Consider the following 27,445-nt stretch of genomic DNA (forward strand, 5'->3'; position numbering starts at 1 on the left):
ATAACGAAATAGTAATCGCTCACGAATAGAGATGGGAGCAAGGCGTTCGTTGATAATTTCAATTAAAAAACAACGCTAACGCTCGGATCCCATAGACATGAGTTCTGAACTCTTTGTATTCGGGTTCCAAGCAAAAACCGTAGACAAAATCACAATAATTAAAGTTAGACAAGACAAGTGACTCACATAAGTTTTGTCTCAACCTTTTGCCTAGTATATGCCTGTTACTATAAAGCATCTTCAGTGAGCAGTAGGTTTTTTTGAAAATATTTACAGGACAGTCACAGTAGTTATAAATTTTAATTTAGTGTCATTAACTTTACTAATGTTAAGTCTACCGACTCAAGGCATAGTGGTTTTTACTCTCGTAGGGTTTAATTTGAGGTTGTGGCCACTTTTAATATGTAAATCACGATTTATATTAGACTCCGTCTCAACATAATCGTCGACATCAAAAAAACAATAGAGCTGCGTGTCATTGACAAATGCCTGTAGCCTACTGCACAGAACTGAGTTCAAAATGGCAGCAGCATAAACTAAAAGAGCAATGGCCCTAAAATGGAGCCTTGTGGGACTCCAGAGAGCAAAGTAACCTGATCGGAATATGTATTTTAGAGAATATTCTCTGAAACGTGTGTGATAGATATGATATGATATGAAGCAGACTGTGATTAATGGTGTCAAATGACTTTGAAAATTTTAAAAATACCAATATGCTGACCATATTTTTGTCACATGCACTGATTATATCGTCAACAACATTAGTTAATTAATTAATGAATAACAACACTCTCGCATTAGGAAACACACTTAAAGTAGGAAAATAATTGAATTGCACCAAGTTTACCTACGCCTATGACCGACAAAGAAATTTACGAAGCAACTGGACAGAATTTTACACTCAAGGCTTTTCCAATTATTACATACAACCCGATTTAAGCATTGAGGCTGGAAGACCAACAACAACAACCAACTTTTATTAACAGAATCTTTGAGGACACATCACCTTTTATTGCCTCTTTCAATTTTGACCTGAAGTAGTTGTTTTATTTTAGAACAAAATTATTGAGTATATGTGCTCATAATTACTTCCTCACGAGATCGATACGTAAAACATAAAAGCACATTTAGCCAGGCAATATTTCACTCGGTTTTCGGCACTTAAAATACAAAGTACGTGAAAACCGCGAAGACTACAACAGAATACCGAACTTTGGGGGGTTGAGAGGCAGTGTTCCATTGTTGCCACGCATTCGTTATTTATTCATAAGCGCTGTCGGCTTATTATTTCGAACCGCGCAACGTTTTACCTTTATCCATTGAAGGCGTTTACGAAATCCATTAGCTATTCTTGGGGCTCCAAAAAATAAAAACGCTGCCCCCTTCTCGCCGCCCTTCCGCACCGCCGGTCGTCACGTCGTGCGCAAGGAGATGAATAGTGACGTAAGTGAAATGTCAACGGGCTTAAGTGGAGGTATTCGTTTTGGGGCCCTCCCGTCGGTCGGCGAGGTCCCAGGTGTTCTTCAGGCTCGTTCGGCCCCGTTACGCCTGACGGGGGTTGATCCTCCATAAATGGCCATCACTCAGGACGAGTTTCCAAGTTTTCCCTCTGTCGTTGCAACGGGAAATATACATTAAGACAAAAAAATGTCGGATGCGACAATTTAAATAAAAGTTGTTCGTTTCCAATAATCCTTCAGGCACCAGTGTGATATTTTAAGGATTCCTTCGGGTGTCATGAGTTCACGATATAATTGTTCTTAGTCATTCCACTGACTATAAAACGAGATCTATTTACAATCTACTTTCAAAATTGTCAAGTTCCTTGACGTTGGTGTTCAAACTACGTTGAAGAAGAATTATTTTTATAGTGGTTAATACCAATAAAACATGAGTAGCAACCTCAATGCATCAAATCTACGGAAGCCACGCGTTGAACATTTCCATCTCACGCACGCAAACATGCGAAAGGGACCGCTCCAAATTGAATGGAAAATTGTGTTTATTTAGGATAGACGAAGAGCATTAAAATATATCCGAAGGATAAAAAGGATATCCTTGCGAGGTGAAGAAAAGATAACGGTTAAATATTCACATGCGGTGCAACGAAAAAAAAAACAGTAGCGAGGGACGAAATGTAACGTTATTTGTCGTAGACTAGGGTTGACGAAATCGCACTTCACACCCCTGCATTAGTGCGGGCACGAGATAAGCTTCGCCGTTAACCACAGAAAATCTATTTGCGCGACAGGCCTATTCACGATTACGACACGTCGCGTCGCGAGAATCCAAATTTTGCATTAATTGTCCTAGAGGTGCCATTTGTTGTTTAAGCAGAACAATAACTAAGTTATTTGAAAATTTATGATTCAGGTTGGGTGTCTTTTCAGAACTTCTCGAGCACCAAAACAAAAGGGACTTATCCAAATGTTCTCGAGTGTAAGTAATAACCGAAGACAAGAGAACAAATTCCTCGATGTCCTGTTCTCCATTCCCGCAATCACCCATATTTCTTTTACAGAGCGAGGAAAAGTGTCCGCGAAGAGAAAAATAAGCAACCAAGTCGGTGAGTACCTCGTGTTATTAGTAATTGAGGGAACGTACAAATTTTCTATAAGACCGGGGGAGACACGGACCATTAAGTAACATGAACTCTTACCGTCTTGTAATATGGCAAGAAATAAAGTTTGCATTTCTGCTATGCAGTTTCAATTTTTTCAATTTTTTCCAGGGGTCCCACGAAATCTGCACTTGTCTCATTTTTCTAGGTTTCTTCTTTAGAATAAAATTGTAGATTTTACAATCGTTTTTATGCCAAAAAAATACTTGGGGACAGAACAAACCTAACCAAATAAATTTCCGAATTAATAGTCACATTTATTAAAGACCAGAGAATTACAGTGAGCTTAATTTATGCAACATAAATGTTGTTAAATACTCTACGTGGGAAGGAAACATATAGCAAATTCGAAAAACTAGGGTGCAACGTTCCTCTAGGCAGACGTAATCCAAGCATTCGACACGGAATCAAGACACAAACCACCACTATCCTAATAGCAGACGATATCATTAAGTATGCGCCGTTTATAGGGCCGTAAGTCACATATTAAGTCCTGCGACGCAGGAACATGGAGGCCTTAGCGCTGTTTGGAACATTCCTTGGTTTATTGCATACCGAGACACCATTACGGTTGCTTATTCTGAAACGGTTCAGCATCGTCGCCACGCATACGTTAACTTCATTAAACTCGCTGTCCCCCAACCGCCCGACTCAATACAGGCCCGGACTAAAATTGGATGATTTATTGCCGGAAACTGAGTCGCCTGGACTGCTTTCTGAGGGTCTGCAAAAATTATTTTTTTAGAAACACTAGCTATATAATTTTTTCTTTTTAATAATATATTTTAATTTTGATCCCCTAACGCACCAGCGCGGCAACGTCGCGTCTCGTTTCAAAAAGAGCCGTAAATTTCGGGGACACAGCTTTATACCATTTGGAGTTTGATAATTGGTTAATGGATCGTACGCCGGCTGCTAAAATATAGGCCCGTTGAAATATACGGTTAAAATTAGGCCCGAAATTGTGAATTACGCAAGGCTGCGGGTCTACAGTATATTACGGGTATTATTTATGAATGCCGGGTCGATTCAGTTAGGATACCCCTTACTGCCACCGTTAATGTTGGTGTTATTTGTTTTGGACACGCCAATGACCCCTCCCTCTCTGCTCGACCATAGGGGCATATATGATTGAAAAACCTTCCAGAGCAATCTGGTTATGGAGGTCTTAAAGAGTATTCTATGAATAACATACGATTACCTTTTCCATGGTTTGTTGAGCCATCAATTTTGGTCTAGGGGCTTTGGCTCTGCTCTTTAAAAATTCGAACTACAGGTACAAGTGCAATTAAAATCTATTCAGCATGAATCATGCCCGAAGGGGCTTGGACCCGTGGGGTAAAATGACTCTTCTCGTACGCTAGATCGGTGTATAATTGGATATTTTACAGAAGGGAGTAGACAAAAATAATCAATTCGTGTAAAACTATTTCACACAACCATACCAAGACAACCCACAGAGTAGTACACAACTGGCAGACGTAGATGGTAATGTTATCTGAAGCAGGTGTACTTAAGAACTTTAAATAGATTATTTTTGATCATTTTGTATTAACAAACTAAAACATGGTTAATGCCCACCAGAGCAAAATGAACCGTATTTGTTGTTTTTAGTACGAGTTTGTTCCGAGTACCCCATGCTTTAATTTGATCTCCGGTTTCGCTAGCTTTTTTGGGCAAATTTAAGAAAATAGCCCACCATCGGAGAAACGTCATAAGCAAAAAATGTTACAAGCGTATTTTTGACAGATTCCAGACAAAATTTATATATCAATCGAATAACAAGACACCCAGAACGTATAAATTTTAATTTCCTTCGAAACACTTGCGTCCATTATCTGCAATGGATGCTATCTCACCAGCAGGATTTCATCTAAGCGGTTATATCAATAATTTAAAGTTTCTCTGGTACCAAAAACCTTGAACACATCGAAGAGTATATCCAAAGTCCCTGTATTCAAAAGCTTCTAGCATGTGTTGATATTAATGATGAAGCTGCGTCCTAAGTGCATCGACTCCTATGACTTATATTATTATGTAATGCGTAACTTAAAAACTTTTTGTAAAATTTTTAAAAATATCTGTAGAAGCAGCAGTTTATAGTTTTTAATATAGAGCGGATTTGGTAGGAAAGATAACATATTTGAATGACAAATTTATTAAATAATTTAAATGAATAAATTACATCACCACAATATCCTTGAGTTGATTACAAAGTCAGGTCAGCCAAACATTTTTTTTTCACGTGTCTATGATAGGACATCATTTACTCGAGTTTGGACCATGACGTAATAGACTTCCAACCAGTTATAAACGCTTTGATACTGTAAACTGCTGAGTAAAGGTTCCCATACATATTATATTACTTGTTTCTCAAAGTGTCAGCAATTTGTCTATATAAAACCACGGTGCGAACCACAACGCTAGCTTTTCTGTCATCTCGCTTGAATAAAGTTTTTTAAAAAATCAAATTCGTTTTCCACGACGAAAACTAACCCATGCGGATACTGTACTGTTACGCAGCAATAAAGCACCTCCGCCTATAAACTATAAGCATACATTTGCCGGAGTTAATTAGAATACTAAACCCAAATTACTCAGAGAATTACGGGGCAGCGTTAAATTAGTCGTAGGTATACCCCCAATCTCATTGTATCTTAGAATCTTAACTAACCGCACAAGCGCCGCCGTCGCTTTCCAACTAACAACGTTTTCCAATGTTTAATGGGATTATGCCGCCATATTTCGACGGGTTGTTCGTGTAAAATCCATCCGCAAATCTTCGGTAATAAATCGGGAGCCGATTGAAAATGGCAGTTCCATCCAGACTCGGGCTCCTTTTTTTCTCGCTAGAGGTGATCGATTTTTTTTTTATGGGGAAGGAGAAAGATTGCCAAGCAGATTCGCCGGCACTTAAGTGATGTAATATGAGATAAGGCCGTTTCGATGCGTTGGAAATAGTCTCCTAGCGATAATGTAATCTTTGCGGTTTACAGGGTGGAAAACCTTACTGTTTACAAGGTGAAGCAGCCAAATATTAAATTCCACTCTCAGGTAGGATTTAAACTTAAAAAATATACGAAATAAATGCGTGTCAGGAGAACTACCTAAGTGGGGTCTATCACTCAAAATCATATACCACAAAAATATTGTCAAGTTTTACTGACAATGACACCAGGATATGTAGATTTTCAGGGGTAGGCTAAATAACTCTAGAAGTTATAAAACACTTAAAATTTTATTAACTTCCCTCGACTACACAACAATACTAAAAGTAAAGATATTTTTATATGATAGATAAAATATGCTATAGATATCATAAATATACATTATAAATAAAATAAAAGAGATAAAAACATAACATAAAACACGCTTATGTCATTATCTCGCTCTATCTTTGTACAGCCCTGTTAACCAACCGAAAAATACTGCTCGTGGATAACTATTTTTTGACATTTACTAACGACGAAGAAAACGTGATCATATTTGCAATAAATTACTGTAATCGGATTGACATGTTTTTATGACAAAATACTTTGTTTAAAATATCATCTCTACTCCATAAGCGTTATTGTTTTCAAAACCCGTGTTAACCTAAATATTTGATTCAGATCCATTATTCTTATGTGCCGTCTCTCTCAAGATCGGCGACTATTATGGCATACGTTTCTCAATCCTGTGCTTGATGAATGAAGACATTAAAGTAAAATTATAAAATTTATCAATCGTACAACTCTCTTTGAGCGCAGTTTCCTGATGGCATTGTCACCGGAAAATTTAAAGCGCCTTTCACAATCTGCTTTTTATATGCTTTTATTATATAATTGGTACGAGGTAATGATAAACAATACACCTGCTTGCCTTTTTTTATTTGTTTAAATTGTAAATAAAAAATAAGTGCTTGTAAAGAATGTTGGTTTTTTTCAATTATTTTTGAAGGTTACAACAGTTAAGTAGGGCTCTTATCTGGACTCCAAATTATCTATGGTTCACTCATCTGCTAAATGGTTTTGCAAATCTATGGCCGCTAACATTTGGAAACGGACAAAGCACAAATTTTGATGAAAATCGCAAATAAAAATGAAAAAGTGTCGGAAAAAGTATTTTAGTCTCTTTGTAGGTTAACTTCGCAAATGAAACCTTTAAGAATAAAACAAAATCCTAAGCGTCTATGATATTCCATATTGCCAACATCTAAAAAGTTTCATTACCAACAGGCGATAATTAAAATCTCCAAACGAAAATAATTAATGCGCAGAATCCATCACATTTATATTGGCTTATAAATTGAAACAATTTCTGACCAAATCAAACTGTTCAATTTAAATGGTACAAGAAATTTCTTGTAGAATAAATTGTATAATCTAAAACAGGCTTAAGAATATTTATATAGCCATAACATCCAATTTGAGTCTGAAGAATACACGGAAAGTAGTTAAGCTATGCGGGGTCTTTAGCACGTAAAGTCAAACGATACAAAAAGTCCATACTCACGGTCAATAAAATGATATATTTTCATTAAGTGGCGTAAGGCTGGAGTCAAAGTAATAAAAATACTAAAAATATACATATTGAAATACAGGTTATAAATTTACAAAAGAAAAACAAAGAATATAAAAAAATAGAAAAGCGAATTAAAGCAAATTTTGCGTCACAGCCTCAATTTTTTATTAGAAAAAAAAACGCGACCAACCTTTACCATTGTTGAAAGTCCATTTCTGATTTGTACATCTTGCGCCGTTTGAGATTTTTCCGCTTACACTTTGGCAGACTTTACGGTCGGTTATTCTAAAGGAATTTTCCGATCCGGAAGAAAAGTTATGTATGCTTTATCGCGGCCCAGACGTGTCCATTATACGTGAAGACGTCGCACAAAAGGAAACGGGAGAGAATATAAGTAGTAAATCTATCCCTTTTATCGTCCAATCCGGAATAGTCGTATGAAATTATAGAGCCGGAGCAGCAATTGAATACGCCGTGTGTGAATGGAGTCGGAGCCGGTCTAGGGTGGCAGCCTCCAGCACATTCAGTACGCGGTTCGTCCGACTTGAATATACCCAAAGAATCGGCACTTTTTAAAACAATTTGTTTTCGTTCACCTGGAATTTAACCCGAAACGATTTAGGAACGAAAAAAAAGGGAAAAGGGATCGCCAGAATGGCGAACGAAGATGGCGAAGCTAAGCTGCTAAGTGATTAGAGTCGACACGTGCAATTCCTCGCGGGAGAGTAAGAGAGAGGGAGGGAGCGACGGGGAGAGAGGCAGGAAACGGTGATTGATCGACGGTACAAGAAAAAATGAAGTAGGAATTTACGCTGCAAGGACCATTTATCTTTATTACAGACAGAGATGGCTGCCAATTTGTATACGAGACGAGTCGCGGATCGAGAATACTTTTTTCATGTCTTTCGGGTGTGGCGCGTCTTAAAATTCCTGATTTGTCATTTTCTGCGTAACACCCATCCAAAACATAAAAACTTAAATCTCGCTAAAAAAATTAACTATTAGAGAGGATGGTATTATATGAAGTAAGACGTTCTTAAGTTTTGAAAATGTGTCGTCTGCCAAAAAAATCGGTAGTCCACACTTAACTCGTTATAAGCTTGGAGGAAGTGGTCTCCCCTACTGGATCGAAAGATCAATCCTACTCAAGGACTCTGTAGCTAAAGAAGCCTTCAAACATCACACCTCAACCAAACATACAAAAAAGTGCTAATATTCTTATTACAGTACTTTCTTTTGCTAAACATTAGTATAAAATCAACTGTCTTTTCCATAATAATGAATTTTTTTCTTTTGTAACAGATCTTTTTGAACTGCTCCATTTACCAACCATTTTTTGCTGCCGCTCATATTTTCGTTAGCTAATTCGTGGCAAAAATAAAATGACGCCATTGTAACTTTCTTGCAGCACGCGGCGGAAAGTTATTAACTGCTTCGTTACACTGATCGCGCCCTGTTTGGACGGAACAATTAGCGAAGCCTTGTAAATTCTCCGGGAATTACCCCTCCGGAAAAAAAACGAAACTCGGACCAGAAGAACGAAATAGGGATGGACGTTAACGATTTGAATTTTCTCGTCGAGGCGTAAACGTATAACAGGAAAAAAATCATCGACACGTACAGCACCGCAGCAGCAGCGGCGGTTCGGAAGATATTAAGAGCAGACGTTTCAGGCGTTTTACGCGTTTTTGGTTACCTTCGAGGGCGGCTTCCCGGGAAGGAAAGGGTGAAAGATGTTCGGGTGCCGGCTGCGTAAAATTGCAAAGCAAAAATGGCAATCGTATCGGACGTTTAGGATATTGCCTATTCTCCCGACGTTATCCGGGCATCAGATATGATGTTATTGGACGCTATGGGCTCGAGATGTCTGATTGCACGTTTTTTTCCTCCATCTCGGCGTTCTTTTATTACATTCTGGAGCTCTTTCACGCGATATCCTCCCCTCCTCCCGATATAAGCATGTGGTAGTTTGTTTCATCGGAAACTGATCCTTTTTATGGATAGTAGTACCCAATCAGAAGTGATCAGAAATATTTGTAAAGCAGCTTTCAGAGGTGGAGCTCTCAATAGCTAGTAGCTTCTTTTACAATACTATAACCTTATTAACTTCTTGACAACAATACTCCTAAGTGCACATCGCTAGCACTGAAGAGATAACAAAGGGAGAACGTCGAGTGCAACAGACCAACAGACGATGGAGTAAAGCCGTCAAGGAGTAGAGACACACCGACTAAGCGGGGCAGGGCACTGGCAATCCGAAGACAAGAAAGGTGTAAGAGACCCAGGGGATCCTAGAACGAACCGCGAGCCAAGTCAGACCAAAGGGTGCTGACTAATAGAAATTGTAAACCAGAGGAAATAGTCGAATTCCTGCATGTTCTGCAAATCACAACCCCGCGATCCGTTCGTTTGAATTTTCTAATACTAATTACAATTAGGTATATACCCATTTTTAAAAAATGGTAAACTATTTATACCAACTTTTTGGAGTTGGCAGTATTGTTGACACTGCTAATAATGACAGTAAAAGTATGGTATTGAAAAACTAGGTAGTAGTAGAGACTGTTTCTTTTATAAATGAACGCAGGCGTAGAAAATGATGCTCTCTTATAAATCCCACGACTTCGATAACACTGTATCTGTTTGTGTCTGTGTAGGATCCCTTAAGGGAACAGATCTATTTATTTGACTGAGTATAACTCTCTTCAATTAACTCTGCAGCTATAGCGCCATTATCTGAGATCATCGCACATGGGGAAATTGTTGAGTCTGCAGGCCGATTTTTAACAGCTCTCTCGCAAATTATTTTAAGGGACTGACTTGCATTGCAAAGCTCTTTAACAAAAGCTTCTGTACATATTTGCAGCACTATTTTATGATAAAATTATCATTATGGTTAAAACAATATTATAATAATAATAATCAATAAACGACCAAAACAACATGGGACGTCGCGCATTTACTCAGGGCTTTTGTTGCCGGACGCACCGGACTGGAAAATTATTTGCGGGGCCCATTGGCGTGAATAACGCGTTCGGGCCGCATTAAAACTTCAAAAAGTAAACCCCGCATTCGACGTCGCCGCAGCGCAAATACAAAAGCCGAAACGTTGTTCTAATTATAAATTGATATTCCCCCGGTCACGCTTAATTTTGTATTAATTAAAGTCTCCCGAATATTTTATGAAGCGTTAATTTGTATTTATGGCGCAAGGGCCATATTCCCGGCCATCATCAAATCGCTATAACCGCTACGATAAATTTGGCATCACCCCCGGCCACCATACTCCAATCGGAACGATATTTATTTAATTGATTTAACGATAACGGCTGTGGCTAAAATTATATTGCCCAATGAATAATATTGATGTTACCAATGCAATGTAACTATTAATAAAATTGTTAGAATATTTTACATATTTTTATTAATGCGACTGGACCAGCAACAAAAACAACACCTGACTACACAGCCCGCCTTCTCAGAGACAATTAAAAAAATACATGCAAATTTTCGATCTTTTGCCACTTTCTCCGCCTTTATGAAATTTCGGCCCGCGGCGAGGCACAAAAGAAAAAAAAATCCTACAGTCAATTCCGGGCGAAACCACTTCAAACGTTTGCCGGAAGTGCGTATTTTACTTCCCGACCGCCGAAACCCGTCACGCACAAAGAAACTATAAATGTTAGGCCGCAGTTTAAGCAGAGAGAGAGGAGGGACGAAACCGAAAGACTTCCCCGGGACGTAATTAACAGATGGGTTGTAGGGTAAATGGGCTCGGAAAGGGAAGCGGTATGGAAACTTCACGACCCGCTCCCTAAGAAAGTGTGCGGGGTTTTCCGGAACAGGAATGCGAGATTTCCTTCCTCGGAGACCAACACCAGGGTATCGCTTAATTACTCTATATAAAATCTTTATCTTCTTATGCCCCAAAGTTTAAAACGATTGCTTACCTACCGATGATACCGATATTACCGGTATGAAAAACTTGACCAAGAGACAAGGTTACTATGAATTCTCCAAACATTGATGGGAACATACCCATAGTGGGTTTTAAGAGCTCCTCTTATCTCAATCACTCAGGAATTCGTACTTCTAACCAAAAACTGGTTATAGCCTAGTGATTGTAACTCAAAAAATTCGCCCACACAACTTTCCCACACTATAGGAAGTGTTCAGGGGTCTCTACTAAATATGAATAAGTGATTGTAGTCTCTAGGTTAACTGGCACGTTGTACGTGTTCCTCAGAAGCTCTTCTGAGTTCATCAAATTTTTAAAGTTATGTTATTGATTTTGTGTAGCCAACCAATATCAACAAGACCCATTTTCGAATACCATTTCGAAATTTCTCAATCGCCTAAAATGTCGACCACGCGTGTCGCATCGCCCGCCGCTGGAGGCGGTTAACGCGGCATTAAATAATTTACGAGGTCCCGGTATGACACGGGCGGATGCCGTTATTCCCAAATGCTCCCGACTTGACTAATTTCCACCACGTGCGTCAAACGGAACTCGCAAATCTACTGCGAATATTCACAGAACACCGATTAAAGCCGCAGCAAGTTTATGTTCCACAATGCGGCACGAAACTTTTCCAATATCATGCGCCGTCCCCCGCCTGACCCCCATACCGAGTTTCCAAGCCCGCCAAAATTCGACAAACGCGGCAACCAGGCACAACAAAACAAAAGATACCAACGGATGTAGAATACCAAGATTCTATATATGGTGACTGCGTCTTTACAAAACATGTGATCAATGTGTCATAATGAGACATAATTATTCTCAAATTTTTGATATTTATAGTGTTCGATCCTGTATATCTAAATTAACAAGTATGATGTCAGAGATCGCAAAATAATAAACATAGAAACTCGGAGAGACGCGGGCTGATGGTGAGCAAGACGATATAGGGACATATCAAACGAATGCACAACCACCCGCGACCTGCTAGACCAACTACAAAATAGCTAATGAAAAATAAACTACCGGAGCTACTCAAAATCTCTCTAGCGCTTCTATAAAGCCGCACTATCTTAACCGGGTGTACCCATGGGTCCATAATGCTACGAATAACAGAATTATAGCTGTTTAGACTAGACCGACAAACAATGCGAATCAAAAATTAACATTCCATAACACCCAAAACGAAATATGGGAAACTATCGACCACCTAAAGTTAAGGGCGCTGACAAGTACATATTTCGACTAATCCAACTTATTCCATACGCCGAGATGGTGTCCCCGTGCATCTGCGCTTTCGATCAATCATCTGAAGGAACCTCGCGAAATTTCATCTGGCTAATGCACAAGTTTGAACGGCGTCATATAGATTACGCCCGTAATCGCCATTGTTAATTGGGAGACGCCTTAACGGGGAAAGTCCCGTTATAAAAGGTGGGGGAAGTGGCGCGCAAATGAACAAAAGATTCCCTTCAATTTAATTTAATCCCGTTTCTATCCGTGCTCATGAATTATTCAAGCGGACGTCATTTAAAGCAGATTAATACAACTAAAACCGGTGAGAGGGGGTGGGGGAAAACGGATTTTACCTGGAACGATGACACACGACGTTAATTTTCCGGGCGAATAATCCAGCCCTATAAAATTAGGCAAAAAATTTCCCAATGCTAGCGGAATTTATATCAAAATTATGAATCGCCTAATGGGTTGTGGAGTTATTTATTTACCGTCAAACGATAGATGGCAATTTCGATAATTATTGAAAAAATCTTTTTTTGATTTTTTTTTTGAGACAAATGAAGGAAAAAAGTAACCGCGTTAACGGGTACAGACACCACTAAACATATTATGTGGATGTAAGACATTCTTCCGATGTTCCTCCTTTTCAATAATGTACGGGGTGTTTGGAGAAAGCAAGACAAAAAAATTGATTCGGAAGATAAACTCGTGAACATCCTATCTTAATGTCAATTAAAACGAACATTTTATTCGATGTATCAGTACCATCCCGCAACGAAGCGATTCTATCGTTAATTCTCTGTTCTTAAAGGATTTTTTTTTCAAAGGCTTCAAAATATGACGCCCGCGAGGCCGAAAGATATCGAAAAAATTAACGAATGAGCGATATAAAGGAACGTCAGCCAGTGCCGAGGATATATTCATCTTTATGGCGCGTAAGTGGAAAATTGGATTGAGGAGAGAGCGAAGAAAGAGAAAAGCCGAGTTGACGAAGGCCGTTTTTAATGTTATCATTTATTCATGGCGTTCAGGTAAAAGCCGCCATTTTCCTTTTATCCGCCATTACATCGCCCGGCATTTTAACCGAAGCTAAGGCGGGCGACTTGTTGAAGACAATTTGAGATTTTATTCTTATTGCCGAAGGAAAAGGGCACGTAAACACGGCCGTAAACGAAGTTTAATCGCGAGTGGAACTGAAATTCCATTAGGATTTGCCGGAGAAATCTAATTCTCTTTTTTTTTAATGCGTTTAGTTGAACGCATCGACTTCCGGACGTAAGAAGTAAGATGAATGCCCTCCTATTTACCATAGATGACCTACCCTAATTACATATAATAAATTATGTTCCAGAATTCATAATACGAAGAAACGTAATATAAATATATACCGATGAACGCTAGCAGATTTTTTCCTTAACAAAATTTATATGCAAAATTCCAAAAAATTGTCATTATGTCAGTAACCAAATTAACCCGGTTTTTCTTCTTCTTCTTCTTGCGGTGCCTATTCGTTACTTTACTTTGCGAACAGTCCAGTCGTGGTCATTTTAAAACATTTTCTTAAGTTTTGATGAAAGGAGATTCGTCTTCGTCCTGGTCCCCTTTTGCCATACACTTTTTCTTGTAGAATTAATTGGAGGAAATTATACCGTTGTTCGTTCCGCATAGTACGGCCTTGGTATTCCAATTTACGTTTTTTAATTGTTGTAATAACATCTCATTTCTTTCCTATTCTGCGTATAAGTTCATTATTTGTGACTTGGTCGACCCGGGGAATTTTTAGGATACGGGTGTAACACCACATCTCGAACGCTTCCAGTTTTTTCATAGTAACCGTAGAGAGCGTTCAAGTCTCCGCTCCGTATAATAGAACAGAAAATGTATAACACTCTAGTACGAAGATCTTGGTTTTAAGCGGCAGGTCGTGGCTTTCAAAGACGGTGATCATCTTTATAAATGCGGTTTTGGCTTTTGCTATATGCTTTATGTGACCCCATTGACTGTTTACATTCGTGCCAACTCTTTCAATTGGCTGTTGGTTGATACTCAATCCCAATTAAGAATGTTTTGGCGCAATTTTCCTATCGTTCGTACTTCCCTGTAACAGCGAACTGTCAATCAAAAAAGAGAAGATTCAAGTTATCCAAAACTTCCAGCTGGCGCCTGCCTGACTTATCGGCTCAATGGAATCAACGCAGTTGTTTAACCGACCTGTAGTTCATATCTAATTCTATTCAATTATATGTCAACATTAACGTTGACAGATGCTATGCAGCGAAGATTAGAAGATAGGTATTAGGTCTCGGCTCGTAGACGCGTGCAAAACCTCGTTTGCTATACTAATTTAAACTTTTGCCTTGAATAGCAACGAATCACTAATTGTTCCCGAATCCAGTTTAATATTCTACTTTAGAAACTGGCTCAGAACACAGTTCGCTATACTACCTAAATCGACTTTATTGTCCATAAATAGAAATAAATAAGACTCAAAACTCAAACAACCAATTTTCTCAAAGAAATACTAGAAGCGCCAACGCCGTTGGAAATGCGAGAGACGTTCCGAGTAAATAGCGTATAGCAAACATAATTTTCATATCCAACGCTTCCCATATCGCAAAGCGAGTTTTGCAAAGTCAAACACTAAGCGCGGTATTACGGCTCGTATTCGAAGAGATTCGTCGTAGTCGCGGAAAAATATAGACGACGGGAAACAAGAAAAAGTACATCTCCAAAGTACTTTTTTATTATAAATTTTATTCGTTTTCCATCGGAAAGTCTGATGTATTCAGGAGACTACGCTTCGGTACACGCGTCATGACGCGGCACTCCTGAATTCATAAATAATAATGGACCGGAACGCGTAAAAGATTTCGATTTGATTTCCATACCGAGTGCGATTCACGACCAAAAACTCGCCCTACTTTAAAGGAAATTTTGTATAACATTCGTCGGCGCTTCATAGTTTTCTTATCGTTAACCAAAAAAATTTTCCAATAATATTGCAAACAGGACTAAAACAAAAAAAAACAACCCGTGACGACCAAACTCCACCACCATTCCCTTCGCTTCGGTCTAAACCCTTGCAGAGACCACTGCTCGCCAAACAATTAATCTGAGAGCTTTTAATGGAAATACTTAGACATGGGGACAGATTTATGAATTGTAATTTTCTCTTTCTCCTTTTGCTGCAGTGCTGTTTTACCCTCTTGGCCGCTTACGGCTGTTGTGTTTGGGCAATTTCGCGACGAGCACTCACTACCAGATAAACTTCCCAGGAGGCGCGATATTTTCGAGTCAGCTAAAATTTCAACCGTCGTTCTTTAAACGGGAAGAGGAACATAGCAGTATTACGTTTATCTGCTATATGTGATGAGCTGCGTTCCCGAAAGTGTTCCCCAGTTAGGAAGTTTTCTTGAAAGCATTATGGCCCCGTACTTATGTAAAGTGCAACAATCACGTGGGAGCTCATAAATTTTCATAAAAATACCATATTTTCAGTGTACGCAAATCGAAGCAAAATCCACCAAGGCAGATTTATACTTAAAGATAAAGATAGCTTTATTTCCATAAGACTTGATTTACAAGTGTTGGATATTGTCAGCATAATGTAAAAATATAAAATTATCTTAGTATAATTATAAAATTAATAATAATAATAATAATAATAATAATAATAATAATAAGTAATACTGATGGATAAACAACAAATCTAGAAACAATAACAAACAACGAATACGTATTAAAAGGTATCACAACAAAGAAAATCCTTAATATTGTAATAGACGAGGCGAGAGTGCATTTGAATTTTGTTTGACTAGTTATCTCCTTCAGTTCGATAGGCAATTTATTATAATTTTTTACAGTCAACACAGGGGCTATTTGCTGTAAGAGACAATCGACGTGTAGGTATTTTTATGTTAAGATTGGGTCTTAAACTGTTCTGAATATCTGAGTTTCTTGAGGGCATATAAAGATTAGGGTTACTTTTTACATACGTGGCACAATTTAGTATGTACATACTAGGAAGTGTCAATAAAGAGTGTTGTGGAAATGGGTTCCGCCATGAAAAATTCCAAGGCTTAAACAGTATAGTTCGTAAAATGCGTTTCTGCATCCTAAAGACTTGCTTCGCACGTGGGGAACCTCCCCAACAAACCCAAGCGTAGTTGAGACACGAATAGACATACGAAAAATAGTACATTTTTAACAAGGGGAAAGAAACCTGATGGCGGAGCCTCCATATGACAAAGCAGTAAACAGAAAGTTTTCTGAGAATGTGGTCCAACGTGGTCCAACTGTTCGAACCAGGAGAGTCTCCAGTCTACATAAACTCCGAGGAATTTTACAACACTTTTCTGTTGAATTGTGCTTTCATTAAAGCGTACTAATAAACTCTTATTTAAATCCCGTGTTGAAAAGGCGATCATCTCAGGTTAACTTTTATTCAATATCAATTTGTTAATTTCTGCATAATGTTTCATTTGCTCAACCGTTGTCTTAGTTGCAATGCTAAGTTGCTCAGACGATGCTGCAGAAAGGGTAGAAACTGCATCATCCGCAAAAAGGGAAAAGTAAGTATGGGGGAAAGATGAAAATACATCATTTATAAACACTATAAAAAATAAAGGACCGAGTATACTTTCGTGAGGTACACCACAATTCACTGGCCTGGAATCAGGGACGTATTCAAATTCAAAAGGTATCTCTCAATTTGACCAACTGCGTACGACCCCCAAGAAAAGACCTTAACCAATTTAAGGCGTTACCTCTAATACCATATGTCTTGTCCACTAAAATATCAACATCGACCAAGTCAAATGCTCTTTGTAGATCGAACAAAACACATGCGGTCTGCTGCCTTTCTTCTAACTGGGTAGGAATATGCTTATTTAAAGAGAGAATGGCATCCTGCGTAGATCGGTTTTTTCGAAAACTTCGTCGCGGATGTTAAATATTTTCTTTCTCTTTCAATTTCCAGAACGGAAAAGTATACTTCCATTATTTTTTCCCTGTTCTCTTATAACGATGACATATTATTGGTGGTTTAAAAAATTCTAAAACTTCGTATTTTAGAAAAAAGATGAATAACTTATAGGCAGGAATAGTGGCTACCACAAACATAGCAAACAATTTTAAAAATATATACGCACTAGCTAATGCAAACTATTTTTTTAAAGAACTTCTTAATGGACGGGCATTACGATAAGCAAAATGTTCTTTTGCAAAATGCTTTGTGGTGGTTTTAGGTCAAATTGAAGCTCTTTTAACACCATCATCATGATACAATAGATCGAGCATCTTGACATGTGTCCCAGAATCTCGTTTGCTATACTACTTTCAACCAAAATAAAATTATTCTCAATTTTTTTTCTTGTTATTCAACTTGTACTTTTTCTTCGTTTAAGAGTATATTTTTATAAAAAAAACGCTAAGTATTTTAGCTCTCCCTATTACTTTACCCACGATCGGGGCCATTAAAAACTGTAAAAGCGATCGAACGATTCGATACGATCTTTCCTTATTTGCAACAAACAAATGTATACTGATAGAGACAAACTGTTTTCCCACAACTGTCAGGCGATAGAATCGAATATGCGAGAAATATAAGTGCGCATTTGTTTATCTCTGGAACTGTCACGTACAAACAGGACAAAGGAGAACGTCCTTATCCGGAAATCGAGAAAAATGACAAACGGCGACGCGACAATATTGATAGAAGATATTTTCGCTGATAAAAACGTTCCTGGTGTATTTTTGAGACGACAATCGATTTAGACATCCAAAGAATTACGGTGCTGAGTGATGGGTAATGTCCATGACAGAAGAAAACGAGGAAAATCTCAAAATCGATTTAATGACCGAGTAAAATTGGTAACATAACCTCACTGGAGTCGCGAACAGCGCAGAGAACCGAAAACTGCGGAGGAACATTTCAGTACAACCTCGACACAACCAAAAAGAAGGCGAGTCTCGCATGATCCATTTATTATGAGATGACAGTCTATGTCAGAACCTGTAAAAAATATTTTAAAAAATCTTAAAGACGAAAGGTGCGATTCACTTATGCTTTTAAATATTATATTGTCATATATACAGGATGCACAACTTGTACAAATTTTACTATTTTAAACAGAACACCCGGTATATAAAAGTAAAGTGTAGACATTTTATATAAAATATCCTATACCCAAGTATTCTGACATGTTGACCTTTATAACAAAAGTGAAGAAAGCCTTTGTTATATATTTGGGGTCGATTTCCTTATATGACTGAGACCCCGTCGATATTTTAAAAATAAATAAATATGAGGTTGTCAATAATTAACACAATATAAATTTAAATAAAAAATTAATTTTCCCAATTCTTATAATTTTGTCGAAATTCGAAATATTAGCAATAACATGTTTTAACACTGTAAAAATCCTATACGGCTTTTATGTTTTGCTACTAGTTGACCATGACAATGACGGCGGCACAGCGAAAAAAAAAAACAATCGAGTACTACACTATTTTGGTTTCCTGTGAGTTTAGAAATCAATGTTTGGCAATTAGTAATAATAATAATAATAATAATAATAATAATAATAATAATAATAAATTTATTGTTATAACCATCAACGTTACATAGAAATAATTACATAACCAAAGTCAAATATATGAAATAATGGTCAACAATAGGCCTTGTTAGGGCAGCCATCTAGAAGTTCTAGATACTGTTCAGGCCTCAATTTAACAGTGAAAATATAATAATAAAAAATTTCATAGAATTTATTTGAAAGCGCCAAGCGTAGATACACATAATTCTAAAGAAAAGAGAAGAGAAGAAATGGAGGGGGAAGGAAAGGAAAGGAAAGGGGCACATGTTTTGTAGAAGAGCTTAATATTAGTGCGTACGTAACAACTGCTTTTTGAATTTATTCCTAAACGTCGCGTTGGACTGATTAATATCAAAATTAGTAATAGAGTTAATGCAAATGGCTATATTATAGGAATATGATCTTTTAAATAATTCTTTGCGGTGACGGGGTATAACTAGTCGGTGTCTTCCACGCAGATTCAAATTGTGTATTGATATGTTAAGAGTAATTTTTCTGTAAAGATAAAAAGGAAATTTTGTTTTAAGAATGTTGAAATAATTGCATCGAAGGTGCATATTAAGCCAACCCGACGCAGCAAGGTACGGGGAGATATAATCTCTCCTCCTTACCCCATAAATTAACCTTAGACAGGAGTTTTGAACCTTCTGGACACGGTAACGATCGGACGCATCCAGGCACGGTCCGTACACAGCACTGCAGTGATTAAATTGTGACAGAACAAGTGATTCACACAGCAACTTACGAGTTCCCTGAAAAAGTACATGTCTATTGCCATAAATTAATTTCAAATTAGCATAGGCAACCCTTAGTTTATTAGTAATATGTTCTCTGAAACGCAACTGCGAATCAAGAGTGAGACCCAAGCTTTTGCATGACTCAGAGAGTGGCAATTTTATGTTATTAAGTTTAATTGTTATGTTATACTTTGCATGGGTTAAATGATTATCATTTCCAAAGAGTATTACTGAAGATTTATTAGGGTTAAGCTTTAGTAGGTGATCTGTTGCAATGTTAAAAAAATTTGATAAATCAGTATTGATGACATCCTCCGCGGTAGCTATTTCTTGAGGAAAAAATGAGTAGTAAATTTGAGTGTCATCCACATAAAATTGACAGTTGCATTGGTGGAGGGCTCCAATGAAGTTAAAAGTAAAAATAGTGTACAACAAGCGACCAAGAATGCTGCCCTGTGGAACACCCATGCGAACACCTAGGAACGATGACTGCTGCTGATTGTAGACAACCCGTTGTGTCCGACCTGACAAAAAGGAACACAGAAACTTTCGAGCACCTTCGGAGAAACCAACGTAATGGAGAATGGCCAAGAGAATTGAATGATTTATCATATCAAATGCCTTACTGAAATCCAACAATATTAAAGCCGTTATCTTTCCATCGTCAGTCGCTCTAAAAATGTCATCAGTAATGTCCAGCATGGCACTCTCACAACTGTGATTAGGTGTAAAACCAGACTGTTTCTCTGGTAGAATATGATTAGAATTTAAAAAGTTTACCATTTGATCGTTCATAATTCTTTCAAGTACTTTAGATAGAACAGGTAATATGCTAATTGACCGCAGGTGACTAAATTCGCTTGGATTGTTTATTTTCGGTAAGGGAATGACTTATGCCCGCTTCCATGTTGACGGAAAGTACGAATTTAAGATACACTCATTTATTATATGCGTAATGTATGGGACAATATATAGACAGCAAAGAAGTATTAATGATATATTTATATCATCATGGCCAGCAGCTTTAGATTTTATATTTTTCAGAATGTTGAGAATCTCATCTTCCGTGGACAATACAAAGTCAAAGTGATCCGTTCTGTCATTTAACCTATTATTATAATAAAAATTCAGCAGTTCTTGATTGGGCTATCATTATTTTCCACACTGTTTATAAAAAAATTATTAATTTGATCGACATTATCTAAGTGAATTGGCAAAGTACCCCTGTTACATTTTACAACATTAAGTTTCCTTAGTTCGTTCCATTTCTCTTTGGCATTACTATGACAATACTTAGTTCTTAAATAAGTTTTTTTCTCTGATCTAATGGCCGAATTTGTATAATTACGTAATTGTTTGGATTAATTTTAAAATTTTAAATTCGTTTAACACCGTTCATAACGATGAATATTTTTCAGAAAATATCAAAATGTTTCCAATCTAAGAAACCAAATAAATTTAAATATCTTTGTGTGTCAAACGACAGTAAATAGTAAGTACCATTTCTTTACTGCCGATTGCTTTCTTTGTGTGCCATGTTTCGCTTTCACCTGCTTGGCCAATTAATAGTATTTACAATGCAAAAACGCCCTTTTCAACTAGGCATCCTTATATAAAGTGGCCTTTTTTTCAAATGCTACATATAAATTATAAAAAAGAAATCTTTGAATAAAAAAGCAAGAAAAAATTCTGATGGATATGTGCGAGTATTCTTCTGAATAATATTTGTTACATATTTCGGTTGATTTCCTTATAGAGGCCGATCTATTTTAGTGGTGTTTGTTGATAATTTTGCAGAAAATTTCATGCATAATTCAATGTTGGATACCCTATACCCATCTCTTCCTTTTCATGAGCAAAGGAATAAAAAACAAATTTAATTTTAAAATTAACATGTAATTAGCTGTACCATTAAAGTTGTGAAATTATCGTAATTACATTTCTGTCAGTAAAGAAAGTGCAACTGAACGAAACCCAGAGAATTGAAATTTTAATTTTTATTTGATATGGAAACGAAACGAGAGCTCAAAAAGACGAATTTCTTTAGCGCAAAAAATCCAGAAAGACCCATTACAAGATCCACAGTGAGTAAAATTGAGAGAAAATTTATACGCATGTAAAAGATCGTCTATGGGCCAGGTCGTCCGAAAACCAACAAGATTAAACATTTTATTCGACGTTGAGGATAACTCCCATCAAGGATCTTTTGAAGTAGCTCCAAATAATGATATTAGCCAACGCTTTGCGTGTATTAAAAGAAAAAAAGTATCATCCGTACAAGATTACATTACTATATTAGCTTAAAAAATATGATCCCGACCGCAGACTATAGTTTTGTAAACCTAAGATGTGCAACTTAAATCCGTTTTTTCATCGTCAGATACTGTTTAGCGACGTTTGTTTAAATGGTATGATAAATAAACAAAATTGTAGGAATTGGAGTACAAATAGTCCCCGATGGATGAGAAAAAATCATACACAACGTGCACAAAAAATAGATGTTTGAGATTTTGAATAGCAAAAGTATTGAACCTTATTTCTTCAATCAAAATGATATTAGAGCTTGTTTTTTGCAATTTCTACAAAATGACTTAATTCTTACGCTGGCAGTTTCTTTTCCAAGTCCACATCAGCCTAATATACCAGTTAGACAGATTGCGTTTCAACTTGATGGTGTCCGCCCCATTTTGCTCGACAGGTCCTTGAATAATTAAATATGGCATTTTCGGACAGTGGATTGATGGAAGGGGATCAATATAATGGCCTGCACAATTTTCAGATATTACTCTCGACAACATTTTTCCCCTGGGAATATTTAAAATCAAAAGTGTATAAGATAAAAGCACAAAATTTAGAATTAGATACGAGATAATGAATTTGAGGTAGATTTCGAAATTGGATTAACACATTCCATTCAAAAAAAGGAACTTGGTATATACTTTTTGACTCACCGTGTATATATTCCAAAAGGTAATTTTTTAGTTCGGTAGAGCGGTCCTCAGATACGAAATAACGCAAATTAATGAAGGGTTTTTAAACCGATAAGCATGTTGTGAAGAAATTTATTTTCAAGGATCTTAAAATGGGTCTATGGCAATGAGTTTCATTTAGATGCGCCACAGTAACTGTCTTTACTGACAGACATGTAATTGTGACATTTTAATTTACTGTTACTATCTATTTACCTGTTCATTTCAAAATGAAATTTCTGTTTTTTATTTTTTGCTCATAAAAAGTAAGAGATAGGTATAGGGCACGCTACATGAATTGTGAATTGGAAAATGGATTTAAAAAATTGGTGCTCTATTTTAAAAAAGGAACTTGTGTCGACATCTAATTTTGATCCACCCTGTATATTCTATATTTACTGCAAGAAATGCCCAAGAAAAAATTATGGTGGACGTGTGCCTGTCTCCAACAAGCGCGGTAAACGACATTTCGCACAAGTGGAGCGACTGTTTTTGTAATGAAGTAATAGTATTATATTACGCAACAAGTGCGGTAAACGGCATTTGACTCACGAGTTTATTTGACGCAAGCGGAGCGAGCGTTTAGTAAAAAGTTGACCAAACGTGTTGCATACTATACTTTTTCCAAGAACGTTAGTTTTTGGCTACGTGTTCGCAAAACAACACGAATACATTTGCTGACATGACCGTCAGAATTGACAAACAGTGACAGTGCGGTTAAATCTCCGGAAACATCCGATTGCTCCCAAACCCGTACGGTAAAATCCCGGAAATGTCCGAAGTGGCTCGGATTCGTGGGAAACGAAACTGACGTGGTAAAGTGACGCTTCCTGCACGCTAGATCGGTGTGTAATTAGGTATTTTACGGACGGGAGTAGAAAAATAAATTTATTTCATATTTCAGTCGTTCACTGTTTACCTGCAAAAGTCACTTTTGAAGCAAAATTCAAAATAACGGTAATAGTATATTCTAGGTTAGGTAAACGGCATTTAATGGCACTTTTAAAAAACGAGTTATTTAAAAATTTACCAAACATGTTGAATACTATACATTTTCTACGACCGATAGTTGTTCGGCAAATTTTTGCAAAACAACAGGTTAAAATGCAAGCCGGAATATATCCGAAAACATTCGGAATGTGTGAAGTGGCTCGGATATTATTATTAATATTCTCTTCATCTACTTGCTTCGAGCAGGCAAGACAGATAATTGAAATGCTATTGATCCACTGATTGACTGATGGCAAAGTTCTGATTTTTCATTAAAAAAAAAAAAATTATTAAACAGGTGTATACTGAAAATATCATAAAAAATAATACGCAAATAGGATCGAATAGAATATGTTTAATTTTAAGCATGTGGAGCGTGCAAACTTTACATATATAAAATTCTTTATTCAAGAGCAATCTGAAACGCCTCATCGTCGTAGGATTTTATTTATTGATGATTTTTTAAAGGACATTGTAAAGTTTTTTTTTGTTTTTCCGCAAGAAAAACATAAAATTTTAAATTGTAATAATTAAATAAAACAACCAGTTATTGGCACTAACGCCAATAATGATTTTCATTTCATTTTCATTTGTTTGAAACTGATAAATGGTTAACTGTAAGTAAATTAAAAATAAGACAGTTGTTACAGGTCCACGAAAAGAGAAACACTCTGCGTATATAACATCCAAATATTTTAAAAGTACAAGTGAATCCAAACAACTTTTGTCTTTAAGTCTTTTTTACTTTTGTTTAGGTTTTGGGATAAGGTGTCATCCCATAATAAACGGCCCCCCATGACAATAGAATAAACAGAACGGCCAAAATTTGCAACAACAAAAATATCTCTAGTTTACCAGACGAACGGATGAAAGAGGATACCGTCGCCTAGCAGCGGAATACGGCTCGTCTGGTCGCCTTGGTTTCGAGCTCCCGCGCGCTCCTCAGTATCGAATACGCCAATTAAAAAATCGCTAACCGTTGTTCGCTAAAAGCCGCATACACTTACCTTCTCTCTGAGCATGTCTCTCGTTCGCGTCGCTTGGGTCCTGCACCTCTGCAACTCAAGCTGCAGTTCCAGGCATCGTTCGTACCAGTTGACGGAGGCGCCATCGGTCGAGGAACCTTGTCCGCTGTCGAAGTGATCGCGGGGTATGGTGGACGCCGATGACGCGGCGTCGCGGGCTCTGCGAGGCAAGAGCCGCGGGGATGAAGGAGTAGATTGGGATAACCTGGAGCGGGATATAATAGCGCTGATCCACATTTTGCAATGAATTCGATAAAAGAAAAAACCACATTACCACATCAAAATGTTAGAATAACAATACTTTAGGCCTGACTAAAAGTTCAGAATAACCACTTTTATTTTCTAACAAATTTTTCAAACAAAGTTATACAGGCTACTTATAAATTATTTATAACTCTTCTGGATTCCTCCTGCGTGGATTGTTGATAAATCGAACTTGCTGACGTTTCGCCAATCATTCTGTTGACTTCTTCAGAGCTTGACCGAAGCTGGTTTAAATTCTACTCTGCTTATATATTGCTTCGGATCACTGATTCCCATATTGGTGAAAGGGTGGTTAAGATTGTTTGGTTGTTTAGAGAGAAGAATTGATTACATGCAAGAATTTTAGTTTGTTAGAACGAGTTGTTTTAGCCTAGTTGATATTTTTCGTCCCGTTTTTCCAATTCTCTGCCGCATATGCATGGAATGTTGTAAACCTGTGTTACGTGGTCAGTGATGTTTTGAATGTAAGAAAGGACCGCACCGGCAAGTGTGGGGTGGCTTTTGGACTTATTTTCTTTGGGAGGTTGTGGTGACGTGTATTTTGTAATGGAACGCTTAATATCTCGAATGTGTAAATTATTAAAGAAAAAAGCAGATGTCAGGTTTTTAATTATGGGTTCAATAATTTGGGTTGAGATAGTTTTACGGATCTGGAAACAAGAGAGTCGATAATCGAAGATTTCTGGGTCGGATGGTGATGTGACAATTCATTAAGATATCCTAGGTTTTTGTATACTGAATGACCCACTGTTAGGCCTGATTTATTATTAACAAGAATATTTAAGAATGGGAAATTGTTATTAGTTTCTAATTCACTGGTGAAAGGTATGTTAACATGTACAAACTTTAAATGGTTAAGAAAATCTCGGAAGTATGGGAGATGAGGTCGAATAACAAACGTATCATCGACGCAGGGTTTCCATAGTTTGAGTTTTAGATAGAAGGTGTCCAGAGCTTTTGTCTAAAAAGCTTCTGTATTTCATGATATTTCATGATAATTCATGATAATTTCATGATAATAACACCAATGGGTGTTTTTGATATTTATTCATAAATTTGACCGTCACAAGAAAAACATGTTCCAGACAAGCATTTTTCAATTAAAATGAAAAGGTTTGATTCCAGATTCTCGGATTTTAATATACAGGGTTAGTAAAAAGTACCGGAACACTTAAATAACCAGAACCAGAAAAAAACTCTTTGAAAAATTGAAAATTTTAGAAATGTATCAGTGAAAGGTTACCAGAATTACAAATATTATCAAGAAATAGACAACAACTATTTAATTTTCTCGTTCCAGCTTGGACAGTTTTGGAGATATTTTAGCATTCCGTTAGTTTTTACGGCGTTGCCGTAGCTCCGTAATGAATAGAAAAAAAAACTAAAAATACGGGAGTTTACTAAATTCGACCTGCGTAATTCATTGCAACAAAAATAAATAGGGCATTTTATTAAAATAACAAAATTATGACGTATAACGTAAAAGTGGTACATCTGACGACATTGCTGTTAGCATTTTTAAATTCTGCATGTTCAAAATCCCCAGGTATTGAGTTTTATCATTCCAGCTTTGGCAGTATTCGAGATATTAAAGCTTTGCGGTACTTTTTACTAACATTTTACCTGAAATAATGATGAGAATTTCAGGAATAGGTTTACTTTAGTAAAAAGGAACTCGTCGAAAATAACCAGCAGCCCTAAAGACACTAACACTACTCTATCCGGGATTTTCAATCCACTTCATTCACATTCACCACTTCAAACAAACACTTAGCAACGTCTGAACAAACATAATTTTTATGTTTCCAGTTATATCCTTATGTATAGCGACTTTAAATGTTCAGAGATGACAAATATTTTATTTTTAATGTTATTAGTTGATTTACATTTTGCTACTTTAAACAAACTCATAATTTCAAACGGCAACTCAGAGATGGATATTTTTGACAAGGCTAAACCTCTATAAATGTATACACTTACACTAAACACTAAACACTAAACGGCAACACTTTATTTTCTACAATCAATAAAGTTGCTGAGAGAAATTTTATACCCGTAATGAAGGGTAATTTCTGTACATACAGCTGAGAGGCCTCTGTGCAAAAACCATTCGCATAATAAGTCATCAGTTGGGATGGTCATCAGTTCGATGGTAAAACAACCTTCGATTCCCAGAAAATAATAGGAATAAAGTGAAAAAAATACGACCATTTCATTAATTAGATGTGAATCTTATAATCTGTTTTTTTATTACATGTATGAAAAATTTTGAAAAAACTTCTAAACCAATTTTCTATAAACAATATGTGATAGGTCCGGCAGGTCTAAGAAAGCCGCATCGAATAGTTGTACTACAGCATGGTCGATATAGTTTAAAACTAAAAAATTCAAGGAATATATTAACAAAACATCGAAACACCCTTACAGGAATACCAAAAGAAAAATATAGATTGTCGGACAAAATTAATGGTAACCCAGATTTTTTTTTTTGGAAAAATATTGTATTTCTTTCCGCTCATTAGAGAACTACTTTTTCTGGGC

At 36.9% G+C, this 27,445-nt stretch overlaps 1 protein-coding gene across 6 annotated transcripts in view; it reads right to left on the reverse strand.

The window, feature by feature from the left end:
- Positions 1–27,445, reverse strand: part of LOC132705393 (uncharacterized protein CG43867) — a 146,114-nt gene that overhangs the window by 78,398 nt on the left and 40,271 nt on the right. For all 6 annotated transcript variants that reach the window (XM_060675952.1, XM_060675956.1, XM_060675954.1 and 3 more), the window contains one exon: positions 24,623–24,845. In XM_060675952.1, coding sequence (XP_060531935.1) covers positions 24,623–24,845 — 223 coding nt within the window. The remainder of the gene's footprint in view (positions 1–24,622; positions 24,846–27,445) is intronic.

Source organism: Cylas formicarius, unplaced genomic scaffold (assembly GCF_029955315.1).
Source record: "Cylas formicarius isolate icCylForm1 unplaced genomic scaffold, icCylForm1.1 PGA_scaffold_7__23_contigs__length_41026272, whole genome shotgun sequence".
Lineage (NCBI taxonomy): Eukaryota > Metazoa > Arthropoda > Insecta > Coleoptera > Brentidae > Cylas > Cylas formicarius.